Source organism: Sarcophilus harrisii, chromosome 2 (assembly GCF_902635505.1).
Source record: "Sarcophilus harrisii chromosome 2, mSarHar1.11, whole genome shotgun sequence".
NCBI classification, from domain to species: Eukaryota; Metazoa; Chordata; class Mammalia; order Dasyuromorphia; family Dasyuridae; genus Sarcophilus; species Sarcophilus harrisii.
In genome coordinates this window covers 516,984,427-517,009,490 of record NC_045427.1, presented here as the reverse complement: position 1 = coordinate 517,009,490, position 25,064 = coordinate 516,984,427, and the positions used below count along the sequence as shown (strand labels likewise).

Sequence of the window (25,064 nt, the reverse complement as noted above, 5' to 3'; positions counted from 1 at the left end):
CTCCCAGCCGGTCTCGTTCCCCGCCGCCCCGGGGCTCCGCGGACGGGACCTGCAGAGGTAGGCTCGCGAGGGGGAGGGGCGCGCGCCGCCCCCGGAGGCCGCCCTGGTGGCTGGCCCGACGGGCGCGCGGGCAGGGGCTGGAGAGCCGGCTGTAGATGGCCGGGACTGCGGCCAGGAAGCCCAGGCGGGGGGCTGGCGGGACTCTGCATCCCGGAACCTTTCTCCTGCAGCATGCGGTTTCCCCATCGGACAGCATTGGGGGCTGGTACCGAGATTAACCGTCCCCCTTGGCCTCCGCCCCTTCCCCGCCCTCCTCTCCTCCTAAGGCTTCCCTTCCTCCTGTCCCAGAGTTCTGGGGGCTGCTGCGGCGCCGCCGTTCCGCCCCGCGAGCAGACCCTTCAGCCTCTCCGTCCCGGGCGCTCCGCAGTCCCCGTCGCGGCCGGTCCCTGTGGGCTGGTGCAGGGCTGAGAGAACAGGGCCGCCTCCTGCTGGAGACTCGGAGCGGGGAGGAGAGGAGGAGAAGAGTAGAGAGGGAGGAGGAGGAGCAGCAGAAGGAACCCAAGCCGGAGGCCTCGGGCCGGACCCGCTTCGAGCCCTCCTCCGGAGCCTTGCGCTCTCCCCCGCCCCCCGGACCCGCGGGTCCGCCCGGCGACCCGTAGATTCGGCGCGAGTCCGTTCGACCGTAGGAGGGGGGAGAAGGGAGGGGTCCGGCCCGAGGCCCGGGGCGGCCGCCGCCATGGAGACCCCTTCAGCGGGCGCCCGGCGCCTCGGGGCCAGGGGGCGGCCCTGACGCTGTCCGCCCCGTCGGGGAGCGGGTCCTGGGACGTCCCCCTGCCCCCCCTGCCGCTTCGGCCGTCCGCTGCTCCCCGTGCCCTCGGCCGCTCCCTGCTCTCCTCCGGCCTCCGCTGCTGCCCCCGAGCGGCGGCGGCGGCCCCCTGTTGAATGGGCGGTGCGGAGCCGGGTCTGAGGCGCTGGCGGAGGCGGCCTCGAGGGGCAGGCGGCGGCGGCGGCGGTGGAGGAGACGGAGGAGGCGGCGGCGGCGGCGGCGGCGGCGGCGGCGGGGGCTACCATGGAGGGCCTGGCCGGCTATGTGTACAAGGCGGCCAGCGAGGGGAGGGTGCTGACCCTGGCCGCCCTGCTCCTGAACCGGTCCGAAAGCGACATCCGCTACCTGCTGGGCTATGTCAGCCACCAGGGAGGGCAGCGCTCCACGCCGCTCATCATCGCGGCGCGCAACGGGCATGCCAAGGTGGTGCGCCTGCTGCTGGAGCACTACCGAGTGCAGACCCAGCAGACCGGCACCGTCCGCTTCGACGGGTACGTACCCTGCCCTCCCCGAGCCCCGCGTCACCCTCCCCCCGCCCGCCCGCCCGCCGCCTCCCATGCAGTTTCCCAAGCACGGGCCGGGCCCCGTTCGAGGCGTGTTGTTTGCCCCGGCGGGGCTGGCCCTGGGCCGGGAGGCGGCGATGGGGTCATCGAGTTACGTGTTCCTCCGTCTCCGTGCTGGGGAAGGCCCTGAATTGGTCACCAGGGAGGCTGGAGAGTTCCCAAGTTTAGCTATTCCAGGTAAACGTTAGCACATCCCCAAGGAGGAGGCACATTACGTAGGGTGGTAGGGGACATCCCTACTTTTTTTTGTTACTGTTTTTGTTAATTTATCCCAAGTACAAACATTTTTCTGCCTTTTACTTCAATTACTTAAAAACAGTTTGTCAAAAATTCTGCCAACATTTACATTCCTCTCCCCAAATTCTACGATTTTTTGGTAGTTTTTCCTCAGTTCTTAGTTTTAGGAAGACAACTTTTCTTACAGGTTTTGGATGAAAGGAAAATATTGGAGAGAATTATGGTTGAAACATTTGATAACAAGCATTTCATTGGGGTTTAACGTCTTATGTTTATCGTTAATACAGAACAACAGAGCTGTAATGTTTCTTATACCACCTTGATCACTTTCACTAAATGTTCCTGATGATGACTCTTGTCATATGCACTACGTTTTCAATGTTTTTCCTTCTATCTAATGGCAAACCGAGCTTGGTGATGTGGAAAGACACTGGACTCCCCCTCGGTTCAAATCTGGTTAGCTGAGTAATCCTGGGCAAGTCATTTAATTTCTTCTGACCTCAGTTTTTTTTTTTCTGAGGGCGTTGGACTTGATAAAACTCTCAAGGTCCCTTCTGCCTCCCTACATCTGGGAAAGAGATTGATAGTGAGGTGTGTGATCCCTGGACCAACTTTGTCTAGCACCTTCTCAGCTACCGCCATCTATCCAGTGACAACCTATTAAGGACATAATCTGAATCTGATCGGAAGGATGAATTTTAAAAACGGAGGAATGAAAATAATATGGAGAAGGTTGCTTGATTACTTGTTCATTTCAAGTTCTAAGAGCAGTTATTAAAAAAAAAAAATCAGTGTTTTAAAAAGGGGAGAAAATATTGAATTGAGTGAGACCCATAGCAATCCATCTCCTTAATTTATTTGTATTGTTGCATTTTTTTTTTTTTTTTTTTTGTTTTGAGACTGTTGCTTCTTAAGTTTCCTCATTTGTAAAATGAATGTTTTAGACTAAATAGCCTTTGATGTCCCTGCCAGCTCTAAATCAGTTATCCTAAGTCTCCAAAGGTTAGGGTTATTTATCTACTTCATAATTCACTATGGAGCCACCATTTGTGAATTTAAAAGTCTTTTAACGTATATATAGCTATATTTTAACCTATAAAATTGTTTTTACTAGTTTACTAGACATTGTACAAAGACATTTTGTATTTTTTTTTAATCAGTCATTCAGTCAAAAAACATTTATTTTGTGCTTTTTATACTTAGACCTCTTTTTTTTTAGTATGGAGGAGATGGAGATGTTAAGGAAGACAAGATACTTGCCCTCAAGAAAAATACAATTTAATTTAATACCCCTTTCTGAGATGTAACTCAGATCTCAGAAAACATGATTTTATTTGTTATTAATCATCCTCTTCTTCCAGGAATCCTTACCATAATCCAGCTGTTTATGTTATCCCTCAATTTGCCTCATTTTCATTTTGGTCATGTTGTGTGCTTTCTTCTTTCTTCTTCCCTTCTCCCATTGGAATATAAGTTCCTTGTGGACAAGTGCATAACTCACTCTCTCACACTCACACTCTCTCTCTCTCTCTCTCTCTCTCTCTCTCTCTCTCTCTCTCTCTCTCTCTCTCTCTCTCTCTCTTTCTCTCCCCCCACCCCGTGTATCCCCAGTTGCAAAAGGGAGGACTAACTTTAGACAATTTGTGGGAAGATAAGTACAAGACTTGAACAAGAATAAGAGTTCTTGTCTGGACTGTGGTTTGATCTGTAGAGAGGAGTAAAGATGTCATTGTGATCACAGATTCATTGGAGTTTTGAAGTATTTTCCCAATGCCTACCTGGCACCTACTGGGGGGGGGGGGAAATAAATATTTGTTGAGTTGAATTGAAATATATAGAGAACACTGTTATTAGATGTTGATTGTGATACAGAATAATAGACATGGTTTCTGTCTTTATGGAGCTTAGTCTACTAAACTTTTAAATATAGTTCTGATAATTGGAACTCATGAACCTCTTTTTTTTTTTAACCTACTTATACAACTCTAAGCTCTTTCTGTAGTTTTATCGTCTTGACATTTTGCTATTTAGAAAAGGTTGAACTCCATCTGCAGATTTCAAAGTTTCATTTTGCTTTCTTTTAAGACTTTTCAAAAATGTTAATATGAGCACCATGTAAAGAACATGAGGCTCACTTACCTATCCTCTCTGTGGATGGCTTTTGAAAGGTACTCAGCAAAAACTTCATTCTTTTATCCAGGTGGCACTCTTAAGAAGATGGCCAGGCTGAGTTGTTTGGTTAATATCCATACATAGATAGTGTAAATGGTGATTGTTGTAGTTCACAGAGCAGTAACCTTTGGGACTTTCTCCTCCTTATATGCTAATAGATAGAGGAGTAGGACTGAAATGGTTATCTGGAAAGGTTTCTTTAGTAGAAAGTGAGAAGAAAAATTCCTAGGAAAGGGAAGCTGTTAAATAAGAATGTTATAGAAAATGAACAGAACAAAGGGAGGGTGATATGTCATGTGACCCCTGGAATATTATGATGGCAATCAGTTCTGAGGGACTGTTGTTGGCTTGTACTTTAAAAAAAAGCATGTGGTAGGGAGCTTTGTGAGGAATGGGAGGGGCAGTGAGATGAAGTTCTGAAGGCTTTCTTTTGGGTCCTTTGATATCATTAGCACTAGTAATTGAAATGAACGTTTATGGGGGGAAGTGGTGAGAGCTCCATCATTTAAGCTCTCTAAAATTAGGTTGAAGGAGTCAATGAGCAGGGTATACTTCTGAAAACCTGGATCTAATAAATTTAATAAATGATTGTTAAAGTCTTGATTAACATTAAATACTGATCACCTACTAAATAAGGTTTTTCCATCCCAAATTCTTGTGATGTCATGAAAAAATTGAGAAACAAACTAAATTTGTAGGCAGATTATTTTCTGTCTTGAAGTTGTATTTTCCCTAGTAAATCCTTTTTGTTTGAAAATTTATAGCTTATAAAATCTTGAATCTAAAATAAAATGCATAACTGAGAATTTGCACTATAATTTTGGTTTAATTTTAGAAAGCTGATTGTTTTTCAATAAGGCCACATTGCATATATGAATTTTCTGTTAACAATACTTGTAGAACTGTATTTGAAGCAATGTACATTTTTGCATTTAAAGCTAATTGGCATATAAACATCTTTTGTATGAATCACAGAGTTCTCTATAATCTGGTATTCTCTATTATGCTTCAGATTTAGATATTTCTAAGTTCCCCAAGGCTTTAACATTTATAAATATGAAATATTTATGTAATGAATTTTATATTCATTTACCCTCCCTCGTTTTTTTCTTTAGATTTTTTTGTAACTTAACCAAAGATGTATAATTTAAATATTATATCTTTTGTGATACAAATAAAACTTCTTGAATTAATGCAGCTAAAGGAGCAAGCAATTGAAATTATAATGAATGACAAGAAAAATTTAAATTAGTTTGTTTTCATCATTCTAAGCTTTTACCTTTTACATAATGTGAAAGTCAATTAAAAAAAAAATAACATCTCCATGTGTCTAATAGTTTAAAGTTAATGTAGCTGCATATAGTAAATTTAACTTTTTAAAAAAAAAATTGCTCCAGGAAAACCAGCTAACTGTACTTCTAGAAAATCTGATATTTTAAAGTAAGATTTTTTTTAAGGAAAGGTATTGTGAAATGTAATGACAAATTTGGGGAAATGTTATAGGAATGTATTTTTTTAATGCAGAGTGCTATTCAGTACGATTCGGTTACATGTTGAATATATGCTTAAATTTGCTTCAAATAATTAAAAACACTTTTTCTTTAAAGTAACTTGTTTCCTTAAATCTTTAAAAGAAAATTCAGAAGCTTTTTGCTTTTGAAAAAAGTTTGCTTTATCGTTTATAAAATGAAGAAAATATTATTTATTACAAAATTGGTATTCTATTTATAGTAAAATTAAAATAGATTTTGTTTTAATATCCATGGTAATGGAGTTGCACTATTTTTTTTTTTTTAAATCATGCATGCTTAAGGAACACAATTTGAGCAGTGGTATTATAAAATTTATGATATAGTGAGATATTTTATAATGAGGCTTATTAAGTATGTAGTTTTAATATATATATATCATTATATAACAGTAAATTTTACCTTTAAATGTTACTTTTCTTATTTTCTTTATAAAAAATTCTAATTGGTCTAGTTATTCTAGTTTTCCTGGAAGAGTTTTAAATTTTCATATAGAATCTTACCTATTAAGTCTAAAAATGATTAACTCTCAGATCTAGGGAATTGGCTATATAATGAGAAAAAATGATCTAGAAATAAGCAAGAGGTCTAGTAGCTAGATAGAAGATTGTTTAGGCTTATAAATTCCTTATCTAGAGGTTAAGTGGACCTGTTATGAACTGAGGTATTAGGGGTGGGGGGATTCCTTCGTTAGGGAATTAGGTGGTATTAATATTGATCTTTGGAAAGGGAGATACTAGAAAGGACTGGAAAAGAGGAAGATTGGCACCCATTCCTATCTTGCTTCCCACATGTCAGTCCCAAAGAAAATTGTGATAGGTAATTGCTAATCTTTAGTAATAATTTAAAATTTACTACAGGCTTTCCAGAGTTAATTTCAATTTTGCCATGGGGAAATTTGTCACTCTTTCAAGCCCCTTTTCAGGGCTTTGGTTTATTTGTAAATAAGTTGAATACTGGCCTAATACATTTGTCTTTTTGGTATGGAGGAAAGAGCAGTTGGATTTGGAGTAAGAAGATCTTTATTCATGTTGCAGTTCTTCTATCATATTCTACAAATATGACCACGGCAAGTTATTGAACCTCCCTGAACCTTAGTTTCCTCAGCTGTAAAATAAGGGGATTAGACTGGATAGCTTTAGGATTCTGTCTAAATCTACCTACCCTTTTCATTTTATATATGCTTTTTTGTAGAATTTTACAAAAAGTATATCATTTAAATTAGGAATTTGTGTTGTACTCTAAGGTATTGAATTTCTAATTGTTTGCCTTTTGCGTTTATAGTTATGTCATTGATGGAGCCACCGCTCTCTGGTGTGCAGCAGGAGCTGGACATTTTGAAGTTGTCAAACTTCTAGTCAGTCATGGAGCCAACGTGAACCATACTACAGTAACCAACTCAACACCCTTGCGGGCTGCATGCTTTGATGGCAGATTGGACATCGTTAAATATCTGGTAGAAAATAATGCCAACATCAGCATTGCCAACAAATATGACAACACTTGCCTTATGATTGCAGCTTATAAAGGACACACGGATGTGGTCAAGTATCTTTTAGAACAACATGCGGATCCCAATGCCAAAGCACATTGTGGGGCTACGGCATTACACTTTGCAGCAGAAGCTGGGCACTTGGAGATTGTACGGGAGTTGGTGAGGTGGAAAGCTGCAATGGTGGTGAATGGCCACGGAATGACTCCGTTAAAAGTAGCTGCTGAAAGCTGTAAGGCAGATGTTGTTGAATTATTACTTTCTCATGCTGATTGTGACCGAAAAAGTAGAATTGAAGCTTTGGAACTTTTGGGTGCCTCATTTGCAAATGACCGAGAGAACTATGACATAATGAAGACATACCACTATTTATATTTAGCGATGTTGGAGAGATATCAAGATCGTGAAAACATTATTGAAAAAGAGGTTCTTCCACCCATTGATGCTTATGGAAATAGAACTGAATGCAGAAATCCTCAGGAACTAGAGTCCATTAGGCAAGACAGAGATGCTCTTCACATGGAAGGCCTGATAGTTCGTGAACGGATTTTAGGCTCAGACAATATTGATGTTTCTCATCCTATCATTTATCGGGGGGCTGTTTATGCTGATAACATGGAATTTGAACAGTGTATCAAGTTGTGGCTTCATGCTTTGCATTTGCGGCAAAAAGGTAACAGAAACACTCACAAAGATCTTTTAAGGTTCGCTCAAGTTTTCTCACAGATGATTCATCTGAATGAACCGGTAAAAGCCAAGGACATAGAAAGTGTTTTGAGATGTAGTGTTTTAGAAATAGAACAAGGGATGTCTAGGATGAAAAGTACTCAAGATGCTGATATACACACCGCCTTGGACAACTATGAATGCAATATTTTTACCTTTTTATATTTGGTGTGCATCTCCACAAAAACACAGTGCAGTGAGGAAGATCAGTCAAGAATTAACAAGCAGATTTACAACTTGATTCACCTTGATCCCAGAACTCGAGAAGGGTCAAGCTTATTGCATCTTGCTGTCAACTCTAATACCCCAGTAGATGACTTCCACACAAATGATGTCTGCAGCTTTCCCAATGCACTAGTCACTAAACTGCTTTTAGACTGCGGTGCTGAGGTGAATGCTGTTGACAGTGAGGGAAATAGTCCCCTTCATATTATTGTTCAGTACAACAGGCCTATCAGTGATTTTTTGACCTTGCATTCTATCATCATTAGCCTAGTGGAAGCTGGCGCTCACACCGACATGACAAACAAACAGAAGAAGACTCCGCTAGACAAAAGTACAACGGGGGTGTCTGAAATATTACTTAAAACTCAAATGAAGCTGAGCCTTAAGTGCCTGGCTGCCCGAGCAGTTCGGATTTATAACATTAACTACCAAAACCAGATCCCCAGAACTCTTGAAGAGTTTGTTGAATTTCATTAGGTGACTGGATATGTAAAATCTTTAAATGTGGTGCTAAAAAAGTAAAGGACTTTAATCACAGACAATAGAATTACGTGTTTATAAATTCTACTTCTCTATCCACTACCCTTCCTTTCCCTTGGTCCTATCCTTAGTTCTATATTTGGTCTCTTGCTCAGACAGGAGTCAATTACAAATAACATCCCAAGGAAAACCTTGGTATAACCATAATATAGTGTCTTTGGATATTGGTCAGGTTACCTCTCCCTGCCTCTTTTTTAAAGGAACAAATATAAAATATTTTGTTTAATCGTACTAAGGTACATTTATGATTTGCAGTTGATAATGTTTTAAACAGCTATGTACAAAGGTATTTCTGTTTAAAAGCCTATCTCAACATGTGATCTATGCAGCAGTTTTGAGGATTTAAGTTTTCTTTTAGAGAAAAGGAAGAACTAGAAAATAACATGATAAAAGTAATCCAGTGATTCAGTGAAGTTGCCCATTATGGTTGTCAGTTCACACAAACAATTGGCAGGTTTTTTTTTTTTTTTTTTCCCACTCTTCCAGTGATCTTTTTTTTTTTTTTTTTTTTTTTTTGGAATGAAATAGAAACAACACATTAAAACATAAAAGAGGATTTGGAAAAATACAGGATTAAATTATTGTGGATAAATATGCTAATCTAATAATGGTTGCAAATTATAATTCAATCCATTGAAATTGTTGCAGTTTGCTATGTTGAATGTGAGAAGGAATAGTAACAAAAAGCAATTTGAATCTTTTTGGAGAATGTTGAAGAGGGTCTTCTAGAAAATAAGCAGGCTTTTATTCTCAAACTCTTTTTCCAGTAGGTTGAGTTCTAAAATTCTTTGTTGATATTTTCGTATGATTTGTACAACTTGAAACAGGCAACATTTGAACTAGAATTTCCAGTAATGTGTGAATTATGAATGTTAGCCTTTAAAATGAAACAGATTGTCACAACATGATTGTAAGTCCTGTTTCATGCCACCTACCTTCACTACTCACTTTACCCTCCTGTGGTGTCTTCCTTTTGAATATGAAAACCACTTTTCCAGGGGGAATAGCTAGTGCCTCCCTAAGAAGATGCTTATGACAGGTGAAAGGGAACCTGGAAACTTTTAAAAACACTTTTTCTTTTATTAGTCTCTGATAAAGGTAGAATAATCACAAGTGTGGTGTGAAATGAATTTTTTTTATGATGAAAAGTGATTTGTATAATGTTACTTTGAAAAGGTACTTCTGTCTGAGAGCTATAGATTTTTCAACAATTGAATGTTATATTTGTTCTGACAGGCTATTTGGAATGTTTTGTTGATTGTTTTTAACTGCAATTTTTAAAACTGTCAGATTAAAAGAATATTTTGTGATTAAAAAAAAAAAGTAGACCAGAAATTCAGAGGGAAGATACACATCTGAAATGTGAATATAGTTTGTAATAACTCCATTTCCTGTCTGGTGCCAAATGAACTACTCAACTACTATAAGTGTGGACGTGTAACTTTTGTTTAATGAAAAATTTTTTGGTTTGTCAAAATTCCAGACCCTCAAATGAAAAAAAAACCCAACAACTAATGTTTTAATTTGTGTTTTATATGTGTATGTTGCTTTGTGTGGGGTAATTATAAAGGTTCCAATTTAAGCAGTGTAGAACAGAATGACCAAGCCAAACTCAACCACCTGGGGCCTTAAATAGTGCAACACCACAAAATGAAATGCTTGTTTTTTTTGGTGGGGGGAAGCATGGGAGGGATATTAATTCTTTTTTTTTTTTTTCCTTTCAAGGATGTTTTGGGGGAAAATGTGCAAGATAATTTTATAGTTATGGCAATTTTATATTTGTGTGTCTTTCTGCTTCAGTTAGAATTATATGGATTATGAATTGAGTAACAGTAATTGATTTTTATTTTGGCTAAACTAAGGTTTTACGAGAAAAGTTTTCAGTCTAATTTGGTTTAAATGAGATATTTTAATAATTTTAATTTTAAAATTACAGGCCTTGATCCTAACAGTGAGTAGGTAGCACTGTCCCTTGTTTCTTGGTGCTCTGAAAAAGGTTACATTTCTGAAAGAGGATTAGTCTATACCTTCCTTATTGTTAGGATCAAGTTCTTTATATTACACTTAAGGGCCTTCTTATTTTACAGTTCCAAGGAGCAAATGGGATCTTCTTGGCATTTATTTGGTGATATTATTAAAGTTGATATGTTCTTAAGACACCAAAATTAAAAATAGCAAATATATTGTACTTTCACTATATTTGTTCTAGAATTTAATTCTGCTCCTTTTTCCCTGGACCACAACTGTGTTATACTTTGCTAATTTGTGATGTTCCTATAAAATGATACAAATGATCACTTATGAATATACAGGCTTCTGTAGGTTTAAATAACCCCCAATTATTTAAAAAAGGGAGGACTGAATGCTGAGAACGAGTAAGGCTGTATTGATTACAATGCTGGCAAAAATAGGAGAAAGTATTTGATAACATTTGAATAAAATATGAATTGCTCCAATGTTAATTGGTAACTAATGTACTGTTATTTACAGTAGAACTTCATTGCACTATATTGCTCAGGATGTAATTCCAACTTGTAAAATAAATTAAGATATGTATTGTAAAATATCTGTATAAAACATTCTTGGAACAAGTGATCTATTAGCCTGTTTTTGCTTTTCTTGTTTTGTTTTTTTATATAGCTGATATAAAGTATGTTTGGCTTAACTCTTCCCAAACTCTCTCAACTTACAGAAAAAAAAACAAAAACAAAAATCACCAAACAGAAAATAAAGCTGGTATTTATTAGTACCTTAGCTTTCTTCATACTGTATGTTGTTCATTTTTCAGTCACTTGCACTGGTTTGTGTTCATCCTTTGGTGTGGGGATGTCCTGTTTTGTCAATATTTTTAAAATACTATTACAGATCTCAGAATTGCTTTGTGCTGCTCAGCAATTGCCATATATATTTGCACATACTGACAGCCTAGAAGTACTTTCAGAAACCACAAGAAACTTGTTGGGATTTTGCCTTATTTTAACACATCTGGTAACAGAATTTTGTACTTAAATGGCTATTTAATCTGAGGAATGGACAGCGATTCAATACCAACTGACAAGAAATATGGGAAGGTGTGAAGAAAAAGTCTGTTCTTAAAGCTGAAAACATGGGTTCTCCAGTACACAATTTGGATTTCACAATAAGAATTGGTATTGTCTTCCCAACAAATAGCCTTAAGCATATTACCTGATCCCAGCTACTATGTTGAATGGGAACTTTAAAAAATTACTGTCATCAAGTTTTAATTTTTTTTCCCCCTCTGTACGTGGTAAGAGGTATGTTTCCAAATACTGGAAGTTTAATGACAACTGGTAAATTTTAAAAGGATGTTCTCATTACACATTAACTTTGAGTAGCTGGATTGGATTTTTAAGATAGTTTGGGGCAGAACCTATACAAACTGTTAATATTTTTTCAAAGAGAAATCTAAAGTAAACAGAGTACCCAATGGCCAGTTCTTCACTAGAATTGGAACTAGAATTATTTGGATGATTCAGGTTACTTGCATTTTTTTGTACTTTTCAAGTAGAAAGTTTTTTCGGAAAAAACCTAAATTATCCACATAATTGTTTTAGACCTCCGTTTTGCAGTCAGGAAAACAGTTTGTGGATGAATTAGCAAGTAAATAAAGACAGGTAAAACAAATATAAAGGGCCTATTTTTATGACAACTTGTTTTTATGCTTCTAAAAATAACTACTGGATATAGTCAGCATGTCATTGAACAGCAGAAGTCAAGGTACTATAACACTAAATGGATCGTTTTGTAGTTTGTTCATTACAAAGATATTCTGCAGTATCTTAGAACTTTGTCTTCAGCTCTACTCTGAAAAGCTGTGGAGCTTGAAGAGAAAGGTTTTTTTAAAAGCAGAAAATTGCTCATAGTTTAACGATAACTCCTAAGAAGGTATGCCAGGTTTCAATGCCATTTATGTTGTAGGCTTTTTAGCAAAATTGCTCACATTTGGGTAGATTAATAGGTTGCTCTCTTTTCTACATGAAGGTAGAGCTACTCTTCTAGCCTTGTAAACTTTCCCTGTTGTGGGATCTACAGTAGTTATTACACTGAGACTGCTAGGAAGAAGATATATTAGTTTGTAAATTGTAAAATAAATATTGTACTGTATTCATGTTAGAATAGTTGAATTTTAGTTTTGCATTACTCTTTAAGGAAGGTACAATGATTTTATAAATTGTGAAGTGTATCCTGACATCTATGTGCCAGGTTATGATACTGCTAAATGATTAGCACCTTTTCAATTTGGGTTTCATGCTGGGAATACAGGGTCCAATATGTTGTAGAGGTAAGATCTAAATCAGCTAAGTCAGCTTAAGAAGGCATTATTAGTGGAGACAAAATTAAGCTTGCAAGGTATAAAATGAAAATTTTCTTATTTTAAATTTGTCATTATTGTCCGTTTATGGCTTAAAGGCCTCTTAAGAGTTGGAATGTTAGGAGAGAAAGGGAAATGAAAACTGTTCTTTCCTATATTGTGTACCTTTTCTTTGCTGCAAAACTTGGAAGTGGGAGAGACAGGGAAACTGTACAGGCTGAATCTAATCTCTTTTGGAAAGTCTTTTGTCCTCTGGCTTCAAAATTGCCTCACCCTTGATACCCTTTTAAGATGATCTGCATTGCTGTACTCCAGTAATTTCACTGTGATTTATAACTTACCAATGATGTCATTCTGTTGTGCACTTTTGTCAAATTGTTTACCCAATTTTAATAAAGAGAGTAAACCTGTCAATTGCACTAGAACCCTGTTGATAATTTGTATACTGGATAGTATTTTTTATTTGAGTTTTATGACACCCAGGAACTCCTATTAATCACTTTCATGGAAACAAGATGGGTTGAAAAGCTCAAGTAATTAGGAAAACAAAATTATTCTGTAAAGAAAAAAAAGTATACTTACTCAGTAAAGATTAAAACTTTTTGAAGTTGGTCATTTTTTTTTCAAAATGCTGTAACTGGAGTCATCTTATGTGACACCATGTGATTCAAACAAGGTGAACTTATAGCAATGAAGGACCTCTCATACCTATAATTCAGAGTTTATCCTCCAGTTAGACTGCCAATTTGGTTACAGTGACCACAGGAAACATCTTGATAAATCTTTCACAGTATTATCTGATTTATTAAATGATGCCTATTTTGTTAATGTAGCATATTACTAGACTAATAGAGAAGAGATTTCTCTCCATAACTTACTGGTTTTTGGTATGTGAGATAGATTATGAATAAGATTGTGTAATTGGAGCCTGTAGTCAGATTTTCAGGGAAAAAACTAGAAGATTTAGTCTGCACATTCCCTTTTTTTCTTTTTCCTTCTCTCCTTCCCTCTCTCCCTCTCTCTCTAATTCCCTCCCTCTCTCCTTCCTTGGGCAGTTCTAAACATTTCCATATTCATCATGGAATAAAAAATAAAAAAAATATAATAAATAAATAATAAAAATTAGACAAAAAAGGTGAAAATACTACAATATTCCTTTTTTAAAGCCAATTTAGCAATAAGAAATTTTGCATTTAATTGAGACAACCTTTTCTTATGTGAAAGTTCACAAGGTTGAATTTTAGCTGATCTGGAAAATATCTAAGTAACTCTAGTTTTGTAGTCACTATCGCTTTAGTGTTAAGGAGCTCTTGAGAGATAGTGAAAATGCAAACTTGTTGAGACAAGATGGCTTGCATTTGTGAATAGTTTTAAAACTATTGTAAATAGGTTTTCTAATACCAATTTTCCAGTAGTGGAAAATGGTATCTTGCTTTTTATTGGATATGATTACTAGATGCAATCTAATTTATATAAATTAGAAATTTTTGAAAAGATTGCATACTAAATGCGGAGCTTCTAAACATACCTGCTTAGTGGGAAAGTTTTCCCAGTTTTTCTGTGCCTCAGTTTCTATCTGTAAAGCTAATGGAATATATGCTATTACCACAGTTAGATTGTCTCTAATGTCTAAGTGAAGTACATTGTTGATGTAAGTGGTAATCTGAGATTGATTTTTGGGAAATTTTAGATAGTATCAATCTAGAATAGAGATTTACCTGAACTAAAACGCAGAGATTAAAAATATGGTCTAGCCTGTCTTTTGGTTAGAAATAAGAGCTCATTCAATTTAGTGGCTGTATTCACTCAGCACAATGGCCAGGAGAAGCCTGGCCACATAGTACCTCGCATAACAGATGATGATTTGTATTGAGCAATTAGATAAATAAAGCCTCCCTCTGAGTACAGTTTTCACGGCATTTAAATACTTGAAATGTAGCATTTATTGATGATTAAAGATAAAGGAGAATTGAACCCCAAAGTTTTTAGACGTGAATTGGGGCAACATCCTACTTCACATCTACATATAATAGTGTTTTATGTGTACTACAGCTGTCCCTTCTGATGTGGGAAGAAGAGGTTATATAAGTTGGGAATGAATTTGGGGAGTTGAGCAAGTGACTTTTTGTAGCTCTGTTTTTTGGGATTAAATTTCCCTTCTTTTCAGAAAGTATTTCAGAATTTCATAGTTGTAAGGGACCGTGGAAGCCGACTAATCAAATCCATAGCTGAAAAGAATCTCCAGTGGCATATTAATCAATGGGCATCTAGCCTTTCCTTGAACATATCTCTTATCTTCTAAGGCAGCTCATTCTACTTATTCCAAGAGCTCTATTAGGAAGTTTTTCATGACATTAAGCTTAAATTTGACTTCAGCTTCCACTCATTGGTCTAGATTTTTCCCTTTGGGGTCAAATAGAACAAGTTTAATTTTTGTTCCACATGACAGACCTTCAGATATTTGAGGAAAATAATCACACTTCATACACTTTGTCAGTTGGCTTTTTTTTCAAACAAAATATTTCTAATTCCTTAAAACTTTAACTTTAAGCATGCATCATTTTCTATAGATTTGTTCTTAAAAGATCTCTTCCATAAAGATAAAAGATTTGTGTACTCTAAAATGTCTGTGATTTCATCACTTTGGGTGATCTACCATAGATCACGATGCCTTAGTTAATCTTTATGAGTTGATGAATGAGTTCAGGAATTGGAGAACAATAAGAGTTAACATGCCTCAAGGGACAAGTCTCCAAATTTAACACTTAAAATTTTTTTTTCCCCCTCCAAATAACTATCACCTAATGGCCAATTTTTAGTGATGGGCCTTTCTGAAATGAACTACATTATTCCTCAGACAAAATTTATATACTACATCACAGGGTCCATACTTAGTTTTCTAAGATTTGCCAAATCTTTATGTTCTGCCTTTAAAGGCAGAGCTTTTGCAGACTCAAAAGATTTAGATCTGAAAGGCTATCAGGAACCATCTAGTTCAACTTCTTCATTTTAAAGATAAGGAAGTGAGACCTAGAGGGGTGAAGTAACTTATCTAGTGTCAGATAGCAAGTAACAGAATCAGGAATTGAACACAGGCCCTCTTGACTTAAAGTATGACTTTCCTACTCTCAAGCATCCTGGATTACCAATATACTATTATAAGGCATCAAATTAAATCTGTTGAAAAAGATACTTATAACACCAGGAGTACTTTATATATAGAAAATTGAGTTAATATATTTTGGAAAACTTACCTATGTTCGCACCTTCTGTATTTCTCCCTCCCTTCTCCTCTTGCCCACAATACACTTCCCTTCACCCAGCAAACTAAACTAGACCAAATAGTTACACATGAATGAGGGCATTTTTCAAGTCCCAGATTGATCACAGTTTATCTCCAACGGGGATACTAATTAAAGAAGAGAGAACAGCTTACTACCCATTAGAAGATAATACTATGTAGGTAATATTTGTGATGCTGCTTCTTTTCTCCCTTGAAAAATAATCTGGGAATTAGAGAAAAATGTTATAAAAATGAGTCCAAACTAGAGAAGACAAGATTACATGTAAACTATGTCATCTATGTCACAACTAGCTCTATTACATGATACTAAAGAATGGAAGAATGGTTTGCTGATTTATCCTGTGATAATAATGAAAGGTAAATATGTGTCATCCATACGATTGTGATTCTTTATTCTCTCTGTACCTCCCATTGTATGCGCTCTTCCTACCTCAAGATATTGAATTTGTCTTTTGAATTAATGATCCTGAACTTTGGAAGGCTTGGAAAAAGCAATGATGAACTCTGTTTAAATTATGTCTACTGAAAGTAACCATAATAGTTTAAACCATCATTTATTCTTCTTCATCTGTATTTATTAAATTAACAGACTCCCTTCTGAAAATAACTTAATGAGGATCTTAAGCAGTTATAGGACTGGTGAATAGGGTGGATGCTACCTGTCTGAAAAATTACCTTCTCAGTTATAATGCTGCAGTGTGACTAGAGTTGATTGCTATTGGAGTAGCATAATTACATAATCCCCCCTCCCTTTAACAAACAAATAAACACCATAGATTAGATTGCATAATGAATCAAATCAAGCATTCTTGTTTGTGGGGGTGAACTCTAGTTGCCCATGGGAGTTCTCAGAATACATCTTGAGCAGGATATCACAAAAACAACTTTCTTTGTGCCACAGGAGAATGAATTTAAAATAATTCATGTTGTTTAGAAATTGGGGAATATGTGTGCAGATTATTCACTTTACAAAAAAAAAAATACCACAAGGAACTCATTAAATAGATGTTACTCTGTGTAAAATAGAATTAAATTTATAGTCAACTTTCAAAGAGGGCACCTATTATGTAAAATGAGGCCCACATAAAACAAACAGTAATATGACCAAAATTATTGAAGTTAAAGTTGGTAAACCAAATGAAGAATGGAAACATTGTGATAGCAATGTTTTGGTGGGGAGAACAAGAGCTAAATTTGAACAGAGGATGAATTCAATAATGGAATAGAACAAAGAATGGTAATAGATAATGCAGTTGGTTTAAATCTAAAAATGATGTTTGATTGTTTTTGACTTTCGCAAGAGAGCCAATCCCAAGCATATCGATACCATGCTTGTTAACTCTGTTTTCCCTCCACCCTGAGGCGGTTGGGGTTGAGTGACTTGCCCAGGATCACACAACTAGTATTAAATATTAAGTGTCTGAGGCCAAACTTGAACTCAGGTCCTCCTGACTTCAGGGCTGGTGCTCTATCCACTGCACCACCTAGCTGCCCCAACTCTGTTTTGTATAACTGCAAATGGAATCAGTTTTCATGGGATCTAGCAGCAATTAAAACAGCCCACTTAGAGTGTTCTGGACTAGTCATAAGTCACCCATAAGGTGGTGTACCAGCTCATTTCAGGGAATAGTTTTGTGTCCTCAAGGTAAGTTAAGAGTGCCAGGTCAAGTCCTTTAGGATAAATACCACTCCAAACAAAAGCCTATTATGTAATAAAATGTTCTTCCCAGCCTGAGCCCTCAATTTGTTTGTTCCCAGCAATATTTAGGTCACAGGATTGTTGTCCAACAAAAAATGTTCAAACTGGTCTTGGAGTTATAGGAATTGACTTTTATGTTTGAAACACCTGAACTCTTCTTTTCATAAACTATATAAAGACCTGCCGGACTAACTAGTTTAAATTGCTTACAAAATTGATCAGATTACTTTTTTTTGTCCCCCATGGCAACAGCTATATTATTTATTTATGTTGAAAGTTATTTTGCTATTATGTACTGACTTGAAGGGAATTTTCTTTAGTTTTAGGAAATAATCTCCTTATATCCTGGCTATTCAGTGTTGGTCACTGAGCAAATCTTTAGAGCTACAAATACTTATATTTGCATAGCCATAAGAGGGATTTCTGGCACTATTGTATATATGTGAAATGCCACTTTTTGGATACTTGAAAAGTGCCTGAGTAAGGAGGGTGAGGGAAGTAAAGCTAATTATCTTCATGTTCTTCTATATTTATTTTGTTGGGTTAAAGGGGTTAAATGAGTTGCCCAGGGTCACACAGCTAGGAAGTGTTAAGTGTCTGAGGCCAGATTTGACTCTGTACTCCTGACTTCAGGGCTAGTGCTCTACCCATTGTACCAACTAGATGCCCTTCATGTTCTTTAAATAAAGTCCTGGTATGAAATTGTGTTGAAATATATCATACCTAAAATGAAATAGTTTTATTTTACAGGCATTCATATTAGAGAGTATAAGTGTTCACTGTTCATTGAAGGCCAGGGTTGGACTAGATTATCTCTCATAGTTCTTTCTAATACTCAGATTTGATCACCTCTTGTAATAAAAGTAGGTGCAAAATAAATACTTTTTTTGAATATGGGTGCTGTCTTTTGAGACCAAGTGAAATCTGTTTAATTTTTATTCTGTGTAATCCTTTTGATATTAGCAAATAACTGAAATATTACTCTACAGAGATTGAAAATTGGAAGGGATCTTAGAAACCATTTGATCCAATCCCCTAAATCGTTCTCCTTGCTAAGTCTCTCCTTTTTTTCTAAGTTGAGTTTTTGCTATCTTAGTCCTTAGTGTAGTATACAGGACTGTACTGGACAAAGCAGCTCTGAATTTTGTCATAGTATCTGTGAAATGAGGGTGTGGACTAGACAGCTGACCTTTGAGCAGCCATCCAGTTCTGAGATTCTGTGGCTTTACTAAAGGTAAGGAAATTGATAGCCCTTTTTATGTCTTTCCTCCTATGGGGAAAAAATGACACATGGAGTCAGAATCATCCTGATGGAAAGCACCCTGACCACAGGATATTAGAGCAAAACTATTGGTATCTTAAACATATTTTTAATTCTCAAAAATATTTAAGACAGTAAAGATTGTACTATGTACAGGTGGACAGATGCTCTTAGTTCCTACACATCCTCCTGTTCCCATCGAAAATAAGTTCAAAAGGCATAAATAATTTCATTTTGCACAAAGAAGGCCTAGACGTGTTGGCCTTGGTGCTTCTGGCTCAGTGGTGTCATGGCAGACTCAGCCAGTACACACCTGTCGGTTTCCCTTGTGCACACACTTATGAAGTCACACAGTTTGTAGAAGATGCTTCAAACTGGTTTTTCATAATGTTTCAAATGTAGATGTTTCCTGAATATGTAGCTGGACACTGAACTCTCTACATTAAGGTGCTTAATTTGATAAGAATTTTATTCAGTGCATTCAGAAGACGATGAGTCAAAATATCTGCTAAAACTCTTCTCTCTTAGACCACTGGGTTTTTGTTTGGGATTGGCAGGACCATGAGTGGAATCCTTCAAGGGGTTTGTAGAGAAGGGGTTAGTAGAAGCTACAGCATGACTGTAAGTGAATGGATATGTTGCCAATGATGAATACTGTTGGGTACATGGAGCAGAGTTTGGGATTTAACTCTTGCCTGTTAACCAACTCCAATAACTTCTTCCTGTAGGCTGTCAGTAGGAAATTCAGAAATGTGGATTTCATAGCACCATATTTTGCATCATCCAAACTCTTCCCTCTGAGGTACTGAGAAACTAAAGCAACTTTAACAGTAGCTGGGAGTAAGAAGGAGGGAAGTGTGTGTGTGTGTGTGTGTGTGTGTGTGTGTGTGTGTGTAGTCAGCCTGTCTCCCTGATTGCTGAGGCTAGTAACATAAATCCTTGTCTGTCCGATTCTCCATATCCCATAACTGCTAGGGGTAGAAACCAGTACCTTATTCCTTGGGATAAATTGCTCCTTGGGGTATAAGTTTTCCCTTGGCTCTGCATTAATCTGGCAGAGATGGGGAGGAAGGCTCATGAGGTCTTCCCCTGCCTTTGTCCAATCCAGCTTGGAGAAGATGTGGGGGAAAATCAGGAGCTGGCAGGATAGGTGGGATGATTGATGAGCCATCGGCAGAATTTCAGATGGGTAGGAGATGAACACACCAGACCTTAATGCCTCCTACAACACTGCTCAGATTTCCACACAGCCTAGTGTTGGGGATAGTATGAGCCATGGCCATTAGAATCTTCTTCCCCAGTTTTCATCTGATGATGAATTGCTTGCATCCTGGTACCTTGGGAAAGGTATGCTTCCCCAAAGCATCTCTAAATTGAGACACTGAGAAGACAAAGCTGGGTCTTTGGATAAGCCAGGCAGGAGCAAAGTATGTGTGTGTGTATGCTCGGCTGCCCAGGCTCAGATCAGCGCTGTTAAAAACCAGTTTGAAGTACCTTTCTGGGGAAAGCAAGACTGCAGCCACTCTGGGGATTTATGCTTTGAGATGACATCATTTGAAAAGGGATGCGTCTTCTCTTCTCCCCTTGGTCCAGAGATGGTCAGATGGGCACTCCATAGGCTGCAGACATGATGTGGGCCAGACACAAAGTGCACCCTGTCCCCATCCCCATTGAATCACACCCTCATGGAGCCTCATTCCAGCACTTTGGCATTGGGTTCCTGTTCTGTTTTCCTCTCTCGACTGGAACTTTTAAAGAATCCGAGCTGTGGGTATCGAAAAGGAACAAAACTCATCCTTCATTTACCACAGACAAAATATGGTCTACTTTCCTTCCATATCTTGGTTTACTCTTATCACTCTAACCCCCCTCCCACTTTTTTTTTTTTTGCTATCTTTCAGAGCCCCATTCAAATATCTGATGAGAAGCCTCCTGCTCATGTTAGTCCCTCTCAGATTCTCCTTTAATTGAATGCACAAGCTGGTGCTTAATTATATCTTGGTTTATATTTGCTATCTTTTAAACGACTTTGTAAGCTGTTTGAAAAGAATTAATATCTATGTATTTCAATCTCTCCTCTCTTCTTTCTTCCCCCTCCCCTCCCTCCAGTCACAGCTCTGGATCCTTCAGAAACTCTCAATAATCACTTATTAAAGCAGTAGAGAAAGCACTAGACTTTCAATGTCTCTTCTCTTCCCTCTCCCTCTCCCTCTCCCTCTTGTCACATCCCTGGATCTTTCAGAAACTTTGAATAATCACTTATTAAAGCAGTCAAGAAAGCACTAGACTTCTATTCATGGACCCATCACTTGCTAATTATGTGACTTTGATCAAGTCACTTAATCTCTCCAAGTCAGTTTCCTCATCTGTAAAATGAAGATTATAATAGTCTGACAATGGTAATGTGAAAATCTAATGTGACTATATGGAAGTCAGATAAGGTAATTATAAGGATTAGTATTGATGAAGAAACTTCATTTAGGCAAGCAAGTTAACTTTGGAGAATAGGAGTTCTTTGGAGTAGTGGTGGTGATATGGCAGAGAGGGCTGTGCATATGTATGCCCATGTATGGTGTTGAAGAATGGAAAGGATCAGTTATTGGAAGCAAGGCCAAAACTAAATACTGATAGAATAAAGCAGATGTCTACAATGTATAATTTCAGGGCCTAAAAAAAGGCCCCCTGTCTCCTAAGCTACTGTTTCATTCATTAGCCTTGCTGTAAAACCTAAAATGTTCGTCATTTTATTTCTCCCACATTGTTCTGGTTTAAAGCATTGAAGGAACAGTTAATATTCAGATTTTCTTTGGGAAGGAGAAATACATTAAGCCAATAGCAATTTGGTATGAATTAGTTTTCCAAGTGACTATGCTCCCATCTCTCAGGCACTGAGACACAGATCTGCTAAATTTTGATGTGGGGAAGGATAGGAAGAACAACCACAGGAAGGAAGTGGCTTGTGAGTGGACTATGACTACCTTGTGCATCCTGGGAACAGGTCAAGGGCATTTAGTACCTCTGTATGTGTGTGTGAAGTTGAAAATGAAGGGGTACTAAAGGATAGCTTCGTCTACTTAGAATTTTCATGAAAGATTCATTAAAGGAGAGAATCTCCAACGTTGACTTTAATGCTCTTAGTATTTGTTGAATTGAATGTTAAAGATTCATATGCAACTAAGATGTAAGAAATAGGGACGACATTCCCTGTTCTTATTCCCAATTTGAGTTTTTTGGGCTTGTCCCATTACATATCAGTTTTTTCCTCTAGAGAATGAGGGGTTGAACTAGATGATGTCCTTAAAATTTCTTTCAGTTCTGATGCTCTGCAATTCTATCATACTTGGAAGCAAAGATGATCTTTAACTCAAGAGCCTAGTAATAGGCTATAAGCAGCAGGTAGGGGGCTTATGGAGAAAAGAATGGAGGGTCTGACCTTACTTCCTTGGGGAGGAAGTACTCAAGATCAGGAGTTTGTTTAGATCCCAGAGAGCTGATGAAGATTAAATGTCCAGGCTCCCCAGCTCCCCATCTTTTATCATTAGCCTGTTCCACTTTCAGGTGTTGTTGCCCTCACCTTCCAGAGTGCTAGGACCAGCAGGGCAAGAAGCAAGAGGCCTCCCAATGTGCTTCCGATGATGATCCAGATTGGGATCTGGGAATCCTCTTGCTTAGAGATTTCAAATATGACCTAAAGGGACAAAAGCCAAGAAATACCATTTATTGAATATTGGTAAAACACTTGCTTGAGGTGGAGACATGGCTTCTGCTCTTATAGAGCTTTCAGTCTGATGGAGGATGAGATGGAGGAGGAAGAGGTCCTTATTTTAATAGAAAATGTTGAAAAGACTGGCATGACCAGTGTCTAATTCTCTTCCTCTATTTCAGGCCCAAACAACAGGGAACCATGTCCCTCCAGTCTTCATGGATCAGTATCTTCCAGAAGGAAGTTCTCTGAAGGTTGGTAATATCTACCTCTGACTATGTATTACCCAGGACTCTTTCCTAGGCTTGTCATATGGGAAGTATCTGTGAATGAGGGAAGGGTTACTGAGAAAGCAGCTTTAACCCTAAAATAGCTTTTTTTTTTTTTTAAATTTAATAGCCTTTTATTTACAGGTTATATGTACGGGTAACTTTACAGCATTAACAATTGCCAAACCTTTTGTTCCAATTTTTCACCTCTTACCCCCCACCCCCTCCCCTAGATGGCAGGATGACCAGTAGATGTTAAATACATTAAAATATAAATTAGATACACAATAAGTATACATGACCAAAAAGTTATTTTGCTGTATAAAAAGAATCAGACTTTGAAATATTGTACAATTAGCTTGTGAAGGAAATCAAAAATGTAGGTGGGCATAAATATAGGGATTGGGAATTCAATGTAATGGTTTTTAGTTATCTCCCAAAGTTCTTTCTCTGGGCGTAGCTGGTTCAGTTCATAAAATAGCTTTCTTATCCTCTGATTTTGAAACTTTGAGGCCCAAAGTAGGATGGGACCTGAAAAAGAGAGGCAGAGAGCAGAACGGACAAATTTGGAGGACTGCACAATTTTGTTGAGTTCTGGCTCTAAAGACCCCAACTCCAATTAACACTAGTCATTTTGGTTTCTCATTTTTATTACAATGTCGATCCTCACTACTATTCAATATGACTTGTTTATCTGGACCTTTTTACTTATCTGAATTCTACCTATTCCTCAAAATCCATTTAAACCCTATCTTCTCCATTAAATCATCTGCCATCATCCTTATCATTTTCAGACTTCTGAAGATAATGGCAGATGACTACCACTTCTCTGATATCTACCACCTCTGATCTCATGGCCCTTGTGACAGACTGGTATAGTAGACAGAACACTGGATTGGAGTCTGCTGCTTATTAGCAGTAATGAACCAGTAATTTTATGTCTTTGGCCCTCAGTTTTCTCATCTATGAATTGAAGGAGTTAGATTACATGACTCCTAAGATCCCTTCTAGTTCTAAAGTTAGATTCCTTTACTATGTATGCCATTCATATACTTAAATTTTTTCGTGTACTATTCTACATTTATATCTTAAAGGGCATATATTTGCCATACCAACTAGACTGAGATTAGAGGGAGGGCCTTTGTTTTATACATCTTTGTATCTCCTATTGTGTTTAGTAGAAGATTAAATCCTGGTTAATTTTGTTTGATATTATGAAAGACCAAGTATCCAGAAAACCTTATTCTCTCTTCCCTCACATCCCATTCTCTTGGGAGAAAGAGAGATCATTAAACACATGAGGTTGATTGAAAAGAATATTTCCCTGCTTCCTCATAAAAATTGTTTTCTGAACTGGGGTGGTGAGAACTGGCTGGAGATATATATATATATATATATATACTGGATTTCAGAGGTGAAAACTGATTGTGTATATAAATATATATATAGGCTAGATTTCAGAGCCTCACTTCCTAAGTATAGCCAGGAGAGGGCAGCAGAACCACATGGTCCTCAGGAGGCCAGGTTGTCTTGGTTTCGGACTTTTTTTTAAGTGCCTGGGTACTAGAGGCTTGAGGATGGGGGGCAGCAGATGGGATAGCCCTTTGCTGCTGCTGCTACACCATCATCATCACCGTCATCGTCATCGTCGTCATCGTCATCGTCATCATCATCATCATCACAGTAAAAAAATCCCTTTTACAAGTGCTTGGCCAGACCTTTAGACGTTGCTCAAAGCGAAAGGATTTAACCCTCACCCCCCACCCCCAAATGATTTAGAGCATCAGATACCCTTTTAAAACAGCAACTTCCCCCAAACATTCCATAACAAACAATTAACCTGTGGATAACTTTTCAGGAGCACATAGTATGTATTTATATGAATTTAAGTTTTCATTTCATAGGGTAAGGCTTTGCGCCAGTAATTTTATGTCTTTGGCCCTAATTTTCCTCATCTATGAATTGAGGGAGTTAGATTACATGACTCCTAAGATCCCTTCAAGGCCATTCTTACTGACTTTTTACCAGACATTCTGAATGGAGTTTCTTATTTCACCAACTAATAGAAAACTGATCATATAGACAGACCCAAAGAAATAAAGAAGAGAAATAGCAAAATCATTTATAGATTGCTTTAAGGTTTTCAAAATCTGCAGTGTGTTATTAAATTTGCTTTCAAGAGATG

At 38.0% G+C, this 25,064-nt stretch overlaps 2 protein-coding genes across 2 annotated transcripts in view; one reads left to right on the top strand and one right to left on the bottom strand.

Annotated features, from left to right (window-relative positions):
* Nucleotides 1-1,047: 1,047 nt before the first annotated feature.
* On the top strand, nt 1,048-8,809 carry FEM1B (fem-1 homolog B). The gene is made up of 2 exons (XM_031955318.1): nt 1,048-1,317; nt 6,612-8,809. Exons 1-2 carry the CDS (start codon nt 1,070-1,072, stop codon nt 8,245-8,247), a joined length of 1,884 nt encoding a protein of 627 aa, XP_031811178.1. The 5' UTR covers nt 1,048-1,069; the 3' UTR covers nt 8,248-8,809.
* Nucleotides 8,810-19,701: 10,892 nt separating this feature from the next.
* The window catches only part of ITGA11 (integrin subunit alpha 11), a 187,153-nt gene continuing 181,790 nt past the window's right edge, over nt 19,702-25,064 (bottom strand). Inside the window, exons 29-30 of the mRNA XM_031955317.1 lie at nt 22,482-22,595; nt 19,702-20,672 (exon numbers count right to left, since the gene is read on the bottom strand). Coding sequence (XP_031811177.1) covers nt 20,601-20,672; nt 22,482-22,595 — 186 coding nt within the window. The 3' untranslated portion in view covers nt 19,702-20,600. The remainder of the gene's footprint in view (nt 20,673-22,481; nt 22,596-25,064) is intronic.